We start from the raw sequence: 11,533 nt of genomic DNA, 5'->3' as shown, positions 1-11,533 counted from the left end.
TTTTAGGGTGTCTTGTCGCCGTTTTCAGAGATAGAGAGAGAGGAGAGAGCCTATTGTGGTGTGAAGGAGATTAAAGGAGAAAGATCAGAATCGTTAGGGTTTGGGAGGAAACAGTTTCGGCATATGAAATCGTTCTCAAAGGTAATTAAATTTGGTAGGGTTATTCGCAAGGCTTACATCGTCATTCTCCGTTTTACAGAAGTAGATTTGAATTTAAACTCGATGAGTTATTGGCAGTTTCGTGAGACACGTTTTCTCAGACGCGAGTTGGGACCATCGAAGATTGTAACTGAGATCGTGGTCTTGTGTGGTGTCCGATCGTGCTGAAATTTTGTGGGAAGCTTCGTGACGTCTAGGGGTAGCTTTTCACCGGAGCGATTTGATAGTTAACGGTTGGTTTTTATTTTAGGGTTTCGTCTTTGAGACTGTTCTTTTCTGATGTTTCTGTCCAGTTTTGCTATAAGTCGTTTTTGGTTGTGTGGCTTGTTGTAGGGCGTTTCTGGGCTGTTTCAGACGTTAGGAGGGTCTCAACTGGTTGTATTGGTTGTTATAATCAGTTGATAAGGTGAGTGCTTGACCATGGTTGATCTAAGCATGAGATCTCTCTTGTTTGGGTGTTTTCTTTGCTGTTTGTGTTGTTTTGTTGCTTGGGTTCGTTGCTTTTGTGATTCCCAGTGATTTCCGAGGTAATTGGGTGAGTTTGAGACGGATTCGAGATGATTTGGAAGGGGAGTTCGACGTTCGTGTTCGCGCAGATCGTGTCTGCAGAAGAGGCATCGGTCGACACTGTTTAGCATCGGTCGACACCATTGTTTGTAGTATCGATCGACACCGTGAGGCATCGGTCGACACTGGTCTCAGCCGAGACTTGTTTTCCTGGTTTGATGTATTGTTGTGTGTTGTTTGTTTTGCTTAAACATGAGGGTCTCATATGCTTGTGTGTATAACCTAGTAGATGGGAGGACGGCCTCACTAAGTATTTATGATAATACTTACGCATCTCAATTGTTGTTTGTGGTGTGCAGGTAAAGGCAAAAGTGTGATCGTGGAATCATGGCGATGAGGAGGAGGATGATCTAGGGTCTCGTTTGTGTGTTATTGGATTTGTTGGTTATGTTGTTGGAACCTTGGTTAGTGTTATGGTAGGTTGCCGGATAGAATGGTTAGGAATGTTATTGTATTGATGATTTGTTGGTTTTGTATTATTGGTATGTTTCCGCTGTGCTTAATGTTATTGCTGGTTTAATGTTGAGTTGTGGTTTGGGTTGGTTAATTAAGTAGTATGGGATGCTTAATTATATATTGTTTTTAATTATTAAAAAAAAAAGGGGTCGGGTTGTTTCATGAGTAATTTAATATATTGTCATACTTTTTGTTTTAATATACTTGGTTTTTTGAAATTCTTTCATATTATAGTGACATATTATTGACATTGCTATAATAAACCAATTTAGAGTGTTTATAGTTTCTTACTTTACTATCAAGTTTCAATATTTTAAAAATAATTTAAAATAAATTATTTAAGTTTATTATATTATATAAAATTATAATATTCAACAAAAGGTATAAAATTAAATTTAAATATTCAAATTTTGATCCGTTACTCAGTAAAAATTTTAATTCAATAGATATTATAGTGACATATATATTGATATTGCTATAACAAACTAATTTAGAATATTTATAGTTTCGAACATTAGTATCAAGTTTCAATATTTTAAAAATAATTCAAAATTAATTATTTAAAGTTTATTATATTATATAAAATTATAATATTCAATTAAAAAGTATGAAATTGAATTTAAATATTTAAACATATAACAACATATCAAAGCATCTTCCAATACCAAACAATTACGTAGAATTTGAAACTCCATAAGAGCCCATTATTTATTATATTGAAATACTTTTGAAGTAATACATCGAGATACTGATGATGGACTGGTGATGATGGTAGTGATCATAGCCGGTGATGATAATGGTTAAGCTTTGGTGACGTGACCCTCAATGTCAACAACCATGGTCTTGACGAACTTCATGAGACCGCTTGGTTCAGGAAAATCATCGTTGCGCTTCTCCCACATCATTGTGATTTTGCAGACGCAGCTATCCTCAGATTTGGGAATAAATTGGTAGACGACGTCAAACACTTTGAGATCCTCCATCGGGTGACCCTCCAGTCCTCTTTTGGTCAACGTTTTATTTGCATCATCTATCTCCCTCCTCTCTTTGAACGTCACCGGCTTTCCATCTTACAAACAAAAAAACAAAAAACTTGTGTTTATTAGTTACAGTTTCCAACATCCGAGTAGCTAGCTAGTCATACCATCAGGTTAAATATGTGATTATGATCACATAGATAGTGAATCACACTCGACAGAGAGCTGAACTCACAACATTAATACGATGATATGACCTCAGATTTTTGCATTTACATTTTTCAAAGCTCTAAAATGAAAAGTACTTCACTTTGTTAAAAGTATGACAATCGTTTCCATATGTAAACAGAAATGCAAAATATGATATATTAAATAGTCGAAACCATAGTTTCTCATACATACGCCATAATTGTACATGTTGTGTATGTGTATATATAAAGTGTTATACTGTATATGGAGAGAAAGTATAAGTAAATGTATACCATTTGTGTAGTTCCAACTCCTGATAGACCCGTGAGACAGGGGCGGATCTACGTGTACACTAGGTGGGGCACGTGTCCTACACACCTCTCTAAAACTTATTTAAGTGTTAATTTATTTGTACCAGTTACTTAGCACAATTGGAAAGAGTGCGACATATTACTTTGGATGTCGTGGGTTCGAACTCCTGATTGGTCAATTATTTTTCAATTTTATTTTTATTTTCTATGTTATTTATTGTTGAAAAAAAAATTTAGGTAAATATAGATTTTGTGCCCCATATTATTTTTGTTCCTGGATCCGCCACTGCCGTGAGAGTCATGTTCACCTTCGTGAACAATGACATGCATGTTGGATGTTGGATGTGCTGGCCGATGGCGTCAGGGAAAAGATGGTTCTCGCTCTTCCAGCTCTTGTAATATTGGTCCGCCGATCCTTTCAAAGGAACCTCAGTTACGTATGTTCCCGACGTCGCCATTTCTTTCTCTCTCTCGTTTTAAACCTTCCACTTGTTTTTCTTTTCTATGCCTTAGTGATGAGATAACACTTGTCGTCGCTAGGTTTATATAGTGAACGTGACGGTTAAAAACATGCATAGTTTCTACCGTTTCTTTTTTATCATTTGATGGTGCATGCTAAAAATATTCTCCTACTTTATTTAACGCTACACTTAATATTTAATGAGCAGAGAGATGGGTAATAGATGTTGCTAGGATTAATCTTCGACCACGTTACTAAGGTGGGTAGTCGTTTAGATTTTTAGAAGATATATTGATAGTCACGGCGACATAATTTACGCCCTCATACACAGTAATGATTTCGCCATAAATATGTATATATAATATATATAGAATATAATAATCTAAACGAATACATGAAAGCGAAGTGTTTAAAAAGTACTCTTAAACGATCGTCTTTGCTTTTTCCGGCGAATACATACACTTGCTTGGTTCTCTTTCATAACTTACTAGCATTTGGACTGTGTTACGCTTGAGAGTTAGATTAAGGTGTATTTAGGGTTTTTTGTGTATATTATTTTTTGGTTATGTAAATTAAAATCTTTGTGTTTGTTCCTTGTAGTTCATTTGTTTGCTTAAGTTGTTTTGTTGGATATTTTTTTAAAATATAGGTTTTGCAGTAAGTATAATTTAGTGTGCTGTTTACTTTTCAAAAATTAGGATCATCATGTGTGTTTTTTAATCTTTTTTAAAAAGTTTATCATGAGAAGTTAAGATTGTATAGTAAAAGTTGTTGTTTGGCTGTAGTTGTTAGTTGTGCTTAAATTCTAATTATTTGTCATTTTATGGTTGGATTGTTATTCGATTTTTTATATGGGGTTGTGGGTTAGAGTTTTAATTATTTTTATATGTATTTAGTAAACTGTGGGAGTAGTTTTTTGTCAATGTTTTAGTGTTTGGAGTGAAAAAGATTGTGGGTTTTATAAAGAATAGTAAATAAAATCAATAAGTTATATTTCTATTTTTATTTGCTATTATTTTGTGTTTCAGCCGTTGGGCCCATATTCTCTGTAAAGCTTAAAATGTGTTGGTCTATTTGGTCATTATTGGTATGTTATTGAGTTGGGAATGGATTAATTCTCTTTGAAAATATGATGTCCTCGTGAACGGATAGCAGAGGAGCAATGTTTGCAATCGAGAGGACAATATGAGTATTGAACCTATTACTTTGATGCTCGTAATCCTTTTTTCAGTCATCCCTTTCATCGATCCATAATTATTTTTATTTTGCTTGTGTATTTGGGTGATCTCCTGCTCGCTTCGCATCTGTAGGGGATATTTAGTTATCTCCCTGTTGATTTCATTAAACGTAAGTGTTAAATGGTGTGAAAATTTGTTTATCTGAAAATGTGCTGTCTTTCTTTGATTTCCTAATTAAGTTGTGAGTTGTAATTTCTTTTTCCATTTGTCCACTGAGTGAGTGCTTCGAGTCGATGTAACTTGTGTTTTGAGAAAAATTAATTTTCGTGTTTATGTTGATGTTATTTTATACAGTCCGGGTTGTTTTTTTTGATTAGTTTTCATTTTCATAAAATTTAGTGGTACGGTTATCTAATTGTGGCACTCGTGTTTCTGAATCTCTTTCCTGCATTGATCATTCTTTGCTTTGTTTTGTTTCGAGCCTAGCTTGTCGAGCCAAATGTTTCCTTCTGCTGCGTCATCCCTGCACAACTTCACAATTTCGTAAAGTAAATTCCGTTTTCGTAACTACCTTCTGCTGCCTTCTTCAAGTGTTCTAACCCTGTCTATGTGTTGTTCTTTTGAAAATATTCCTGGATCCCTTTGATGTAGTGGGGTGGACGTTTCCACTTGCAAGGCATTTTTCCATGAGTTTTTGGTTCGTTAGTGCTGCTAGTGGATTCATGGCTAGGGACCTTAGGTTGATATTCTTGTAAACTAGAGTTAGCATTTCCAATGATCTCGAGTTTGAAGAACCGAACTTTATTGCTTTGATGACTGAAGCAAGACAGGTTTGTTCTGTTTCTTGTATCAGCTATTACTCTTCTCCAATTGGGTTTTTACTTAAGAGTTGAATTCTTGAGAGCAAACTTAGTGAGTTTGATACTTTCCATATAGAAAGGTTGATACTTTGTTGGGTTATAATATGCAGAGAAGAGCAAAGTTGAACATTGATGCGCCGATTATACCAATGGAACTAAGAGTTGAAAAAGCTCTTGAAGGTATTTATGCTTGTTGCTTCCGTAGAGGACTTATCGAAGAAGAAGATGAGAAGCTACTTCAAGTGATGCTAGTTTCGGTTTTTCCTTCGGTTGACAAGTCTGAGATAGAGAGAATCATCAAAGAGAAAGCCACAAGGGTTGCAGAAGGAGTAGAAGAAGAGAATGTCATGGCGAAACGGTTGCCCAAAGAAGCTATTCAAATGCAGATGAAGGATCTTGAGTTCCTTCAACAACAAAACATAGATTCTTAACAATAGAGGTTGAGATGACCCGACCAAACATGTTTTTTCTTTTCTTTCCAGTGCGAATTAAAAAAAAATGCAATAACTTTTTAAGTATATTCATGTTTTGATTCTATGTTCATAAATCAAATAGTCCAGTCTCTACAAAATATGCTCAAGAAAGTCCTTTGATGCTTGGATGGGACATAATCTAAGAAGGCAGTACTATATAGGGTTCAAATGATATTACAAAACCTAGTGGAAGTGAACCAATCTCACCATCGTGAGCTGCAACTTTAGATGGAGGAAGGCCAATTGGATATGGATCGGACTTCTCCTCTTCCTTGAAGCTTTATAGGCAGGCAAAGCCTTGAACAAATAGTTGTTATTGTATAGGCTTTGAATGTGGTTGTTTCCCATGAATCCTATCATATATCTGTTGTCATATGCTAAGCTGTAACTGTAAATCAGCTCCAATAAATTGAAACTACAGTCGAAAGGATGGGTTTTAAGCGAAAATTAATATACTCCATGTTAATATAAACAGATTTTTTTTTTTAAGATGTATGAAAACTTCGAATAAAGAAAGCTTCTAAAAACATTCAAACATTCAAACATTCGAACATTATAAATGATTTCATTTTATTAGATAAATTTTAATGATTACATGTATTTCATAAGATATAGTGGTTACAATAATTTTTTTTTGTTTAAGGATTATCCTCCCATTTGAAACAATATGGACCATCTTTCGGATCACGAGGAACGCGACAAACAGGGTTTTTAATGCTTCTCCCCACATCCCAAATACATTCTTTGCAAACTGGAGGATCTCCAAATTCTTTATCATCTCTCGATGTTTTAAATATAGTGAAATAGTGAGAACCACCTTTATACCACGTAAAATGACAATGATACCTCGTAGTTTTCCAAAGTTTAACATGAAATCTAAAACTCCATGAACCATTCCAAGGAATATGGATCATCCCAAAATCATCGCTACTAGACTTGCAATGAACATTCAAAATTTGTTTGTTGCTTACTTTATTACGGATTATAACATGCTTTTCGGCTAGAGGTAAAAAGCCATCGCCACCCGAAGATGGGGTTTCCGCTGAAGCATTTGATAAATCTAAAGCTGAAACAAAAAGAATAAGAGTAGAAGACATCATAAACAACAATATAAGATGAGGTTTATCAGTGAAAGCCATTGTTAGGTAAATTATATAGGATTGGTTAGATACAACCTTTAAGCTCCCTATTTATAGATGTAACAAAATGTAAGCATTAATGGTAACGTTCAATGCATGTATTTAGTCTATGATAAAAAAAAATTTCTTTTTTTTTTCTTTTTTGTTTTCTGGTCAAGTCTATGTTAATATTCAAAGATGTAAATATATGTATAAATTATTATTGTTTTCCTTTGGGATTATAAATTAATTTTAAAACAAGAATACATATTTTTTTTGGAAATAGACTTACATAGCATTTAAAAATATTTGGAAACAAATTGATCTTTTTGAATGTAAAAATAATATTTTTGACTTTGTAAAGTTATCAATATCAATATTTTATAGGTTTTAAAAAAACTTATTTGGAAATATTTGATGTCACTCTGACCGATTTACTCATTCTTATACTATTTTAGTATCTAAACAAAGAAAGTTTGACTAAACCTAATTATCTAAAGTATATATTATATTTACATTCCTGCAATATTACAAAGATTTATAAAGATAAAAAATTATTATTATTACCATTTTGACACCAAAAGATTATTTTATAATGTATAAACATGAATTTTATTAAATTACGTAAACAACGTAACTCTGATTTCACTGGTTTACAATATACACCTATCTAGTTTCAGTGAAAACTAGGTATTAATCCACACAACGCGTGGTTGCATGCATAATAGTTTTTATTATATTTCTGAATATTTAGAAAAAAATATTTGTTCTTTTTCTGTTTACAATAACATAATCAAATATTAGATTTGTTCTTAAGATTGTATTATAGTAAAATTGTATCAAACAAAGTTACCAAAAAAATTTAGCATCTATGTATAAATCTTCCTCATTTCAAAGTTTTTTTAAAAATATAAATAGAAGATATAAGTCTATAACTATAAATATAGCTAACAAAACAAAAATATGGAAATTTAACCAAAGAAATTTTATCTTGAAAGTTAAATAAATTAATGGAAAAATGAAATTTATAATAATTATTGGGTAGGAGTTACATTTGAGTTAAATGTAGAATTACACATGATATTAAATGTGAGTTAATTAGAAATAAATTTTTAATTTGTTTTTTTTTAATATAAAAGGAATACCAAGTGGCCCAATGAAATTTTAAACTTACACATCATTTGGTTTTTTGTTGATATAAACTCATACATAAAATTTCAAATTCATATTATTTTTTAATTGACAAACTAAATTAGTTTTCTTATAACATCATATGAACTTCAATCTAAAGATTTTTCAAAATCCCAAGGAAAACTTATATTTTTTTGTTTCCTTTTTTATTTTTCACTCATCAATTTAAATTATAGCGCTAGATTTCATACTAATGGTTTCATCTTTAGAGGATTTAATTAGATGATATATTTTTAAAATTATATTATTTTCTATATTTTACTCCTTTTAAATTTGAGTGCTAGAAGAGAATAGAGAATTAGACATGGATATTTTTCAACCTTGTGATCTTGTGGGGTGAATATAGTAGAAGAATATTAAAAAAATAATTACTTATAAGATGATAATCTAAAATAGACAGTGGAGATAAACCTTTTAGAACATCAAAAATAATGTAATATAGAGAGAATGAAAAAATGAGAGAATAAGAGAATATGAATCGAAGTGATGTAAAATTATATTTAGAAAAATAGGGAGTTACAATTCTAATTTATTATGTGGTTCAATTATATTCTTTTCTATATTTTACTCCATTTAAATTTGAGTGCTCTAAGAGAATAGAGAATTAGACATGGATCTTTTCATGTGTATTTGCTTACATGTATGTGCTTACATCGGCTCTCTCGAAACAAGGCGATGGCGACGGTGATTGTAGGGTTTTGATTCCCGAATGCTGCTGAGGTTTTTTCTGGTGGGGATTTGGGGTTTCTTATGGGTTCTCCCGGTTCTGGTGGTGTGGTGGAGAAATGGGAGCTCTGGTTTCCTTGGTTTGTTGATTGGCGGATCTGAGCTGTTTAAGACTCGGGATTCTTGGGATCTCAGTGAAGGTTGGTTCCTCATGCAAGAAATCTGGTGGATCTTGTTTGATGGGAGGTCCAGGAGATTGGTGCGATTACGGATTGCGATGAGATATCTGCTTTCCAAACTTGGTTTCTTTTTGACGAAGGTGGTGGGAGCTGTCTTTATTGAGAGTTATGTTGTACTAAGGGAAGGTTCCTTTGATGGCTTGATTCAGATCTGTTTTCGGGATTTTGGGGATCCACGGGCTGGCAAAATCTTCAGGATGTCCGTCCGGCGAATCCCTGATTTTCATCTCTGGTTAGGCGACTTCTGGTGGGGCTGGCTTTCCTTTTTTTGTTGACGATTCAGTCATGGAGAGGAGGATGGGTATTAATGGGTACGATTCTGTTTGGTGACAATTTGGCAAAGGAAAGATTGGTTCAGTATCATGATCCCAAATCGGGGGAGAATATATTTTTCCGGCTTGGAGATTCTCGATGGAGATTTGCCTCTGGTTAAGATCAGATCATCCCTGATTGATCTTGGTTTCCTTTTCCGGTTCTCTCACTGTTATCGACTTTTCTATGTCTTGCGAAAAATGTATATTTTTCTCAGTTTGGTGCACTTTTGTTCGCTTGATCGTACTCGGTTGCATTTCGTTGGTCTGGCAATGTCTCAGAGTGGCCTCATGGGGAAGGGTGTGGCTGGTGTGTCGGGGGATGTTTCACGGACTCGTCGAAAGATCAAAATCTCCTATTTTGAAAACACTGCTCTTATCGCTGGATACTCTAAGACGGTCATTGGAAGGTGCTTTAATCCCCAGGTTCAAGACATGAAATCCGTGCTGATCATGCTGTCGCGGATTTGGCAGGTCGAGGGTTCGGTTGTGCGTGCAGACTTGGGTTCGGGAAAGTTTCAGTTTGACTTTGATGAGGAAGAGGATATTGTGGAGGTAATGAAGATGGAGCCCTTTCACTTTGACTCTTGGATGGTTTCTTTGGTTCGGTGGACTCCTGTGGTGGATCCGGCATATCCATCTTCTCTCAAGTTTTGGATTCCAGTGTCAGATGTGCCCATCCAGTTTTGGGCGGAACCCACTTTCAGGGATATCGGTTTGGCTCTGGGGGTGGTTGAAGCGGTGGATATTGATCTAGGGAGGGTCCACGTGACGGTGGATGGCCTTAAACCTCTCTGCTTTGAAACAGATATTGAGTTTTTTAACGGAGAGGTGACTATTGTTAAGCTGCATTACGAGCGGTTGTATGGTTGGTGTAAGTCCTGTCACAGCTTATGCCATGTCGAAGTCGACTGTCCGAGTCTGAAGTTTTCATCGTTGGATGGTGCCTGTGTTGGGTCCGTGGTTAGCAGCGACCAGGGACAACTAAGAGCTACAAAGGGGCAGTTTTAGCGGATTCAAGAGGAAGTGCTGGTTCGAGTAAGGGATGACACCAATCTTCATCCCATGGACCTTCAAAGTCTCGGGCTGATCAGGGGTCGGGTCCTTCCTATCGGGCTAAGGGCACATTACAAGGGGAGACTTCACAGGATCCTCGTGGGAGGCAGGGGACGGCTAGAGGCCAGTCTCGGTAATGTGTAGAAAGGGTCAGGGAGCCGGTGGGGGAGGAGGGGAGGTCGCAAGTGGTGCCCCCTAAACCTCTGAGGGTTGTCAGAGAGCCTTTGTTCCAGAACGAGGGTGTCGTTGCGGGTTCGGTGGTACCTCCTGTGGTGGAAGAAGGAGATGAGGAGGGCTAGATTGTGGATGGTTTGGCAGGTTTGATTGGAAGTGATGGTGGGTCATCAGGGTCTGGAGGTGTGGTCATTGCTCATGCAGATGCAAAGGAGGTACCTCCTTTGGGTTCTCGGGTTGAAGACAAGTCTCAAGAGGAGACACGGTTAGATTCTATGGTTATCCCCTCGCGGAGTCCTAGTGCTGCTGCTGGAGCCGTTGCTGTTGGTGGTGTTTCCATCAATGATCAGCGGTTGGGATCGCAGACTCCATCTACTGATGAGGGGACTCAGGGAGACGTTGTGGCGCCTGTCGGGGATCAGTATAAATTGGGATCGTGATCACCCTTGTCTGTACAACCACCGTCCGTACGACTCCAGCCGGGCCGTCCGTACAACTACCACTGGGCCGTCCGTACAACCTTGTGTAGAAGCCCAGTCAAAGCCTTACAAGCCTCATGTGAAGCTCAACCAAAGTCTCTAGATCCTTCCTATGTTACCGTTGGCGACTTTGAAGCAAGTGGGAAGCACAAGTCAACCGTTAGTCACATGTTGTGTTAAGGAGTCTTAGATGTCACTTTCATCATGTAAATCGTGTAGCATCTTGTATAGAATATTCTCTAGAATTAGTGTCTATATTAGGATTGTACCTATGAACTAAATCAAGTAAGAAGAGATATTTTCTCTTTCTCATTTCTACACTTTACACTTCTCCTCTACACTTTTCTACTTACACGATTACACTCAACCTCTTTCTCTATCCCATATTTGAATTCTAAACTTACATGGTATCAGAGCCTTGTTGTTCCTAACTACAAATCCTTCACTCATCACAAAATTCCGCTCTATCTCTTCTCTTTGTTTCTGTTTCGATCTCAAAAGTCGATTATCTTTAGCCGTTGGGTAATACTATTAACCAGCGGACAAAACTCTATGGAAGGCACCAAGACCTTGATTGTTCCAGTTACTCTCAAAGGAGAGAACTACTTGTTGTGGGCGAGGACCACAAAGACGGCACTATGCGGCCGAGGGCTTTGGACCCATATTACC

At 36.2% G+C, this 11,533-nt stretch overlaps 3 protein-coding genes across 3 annotated transcripts; 1 reads left to right on the top strand and 2 right to left on the bottom strand.

The window, feature by feature from the left end:
• LOC104785733 (MLP-like protein 328) lies at positions 1,983-3,117 on the bottom strand. Its single transcript, XM_019245212.1, has 2 exons — positions 2,968-3,117; positions 1,983-2,243 (listed from the first exon to the last, which is right to left on the bottom strand). The coding sequence occupies exons 1-2, from the start codon at positions 3,115-3,117 to the stop codon at positions 1,983-1,985; spliced, it is 411 nt and encodes a 136-aa protein (XP_019100757.1).
• On the top strand, positions 4,797-5,637 carry LOC104788934. The gene is made up of 3 exons (XM_010514695.2): positions 4,797-4,840; positions 5,058-5,127; positions 5,268-5,637. Exons 1-3 carry the CDS (start codon positions 4,797-4,799, stop codon positions 5,586-5,588), a joined length of 435 nt encoding a protein of 144 aa, XP_010512997.1. The 3' UTR covers positions 5,589-5,637.
• Positions 6,255-6,775, bottom strand: LOC104788933. The gene has a single exon (XM_019245536.1). It carries the CDS (start codon positions 6,767-6,769, stop codon positions 6,269-6,271), a length of 501 nt encoding a protein of 166 aa, XP_019101081.1. The 5' UTR covers positions 6,770-6,775; the 3' UTR covers positions 6,255-6,268.

This window comes from Camelina sativa, chromosome 5 (genome assembly GCF_000633955.1).
Source record: "Camelina sativa cultivar DH55 chromosome 5, Cs, whole genome shotgun sequence".
NCBI lineage: Eukaryota > Viridiplantae > Streptophyta > Magnoliopsida > Brassicales > Brassicaceae > Camelina > Camelina sativa.
Note: the sequence above shows the minus strand (reverse complement) of the source record. Positions and strands in the feature narration are given on the sequence as shown.

What these genes read in the sequence shown, in the direction of transcription:
- LOC104788934 (XM_010514695.2), top strand. Translation starts at nt 4,797, where the DNA reads ATGTTTCCTTCTGCTGCGTCATCCCTGCACAACTTCACAATTTC. An exon ending in CTGCACAACTTCACAATTTC is followed by an intron (nt 4,841 to 5,057) that starts GTAAAGTAAATT and finishes CTTGTAAACTAG; the next exon opens with AGTTAGCATTTCCAATGATC. An exon ending in TGATGACTGAAGCAAGACAG is followed by an intron (nt 5,128 to 5,267) that starts GTTTGTTCTGTT and finishes TATAATATGCAG; the next exon opens with AGAAGAGCAAAGTTGAACAT.
- LOC104785733 (XM_019245212.1), bottom strand. Translation starts at nt 3,117, where the DNA reads ATGGCGACGTCGGGAACATACGTAACTGAGGTTCCTTTGAAAGGATCG. An exon ending in GCATGTCATTGTTCACGAAG is followed by an intron (nt 2,244 to 2,967) that starts GTGAACATGACT and finishes TAAGATGGAAAG; the next exon opens with CCGGTGACGTTCAAAGAGAG.
- LOC104788933 (XM_019245536.1), bottom strand. Translation starts at nt 6,769, where the DNA reads ATGGCTTTCACTGATAAACCTCATCTTATATTGTTGTTTATGATGTCT.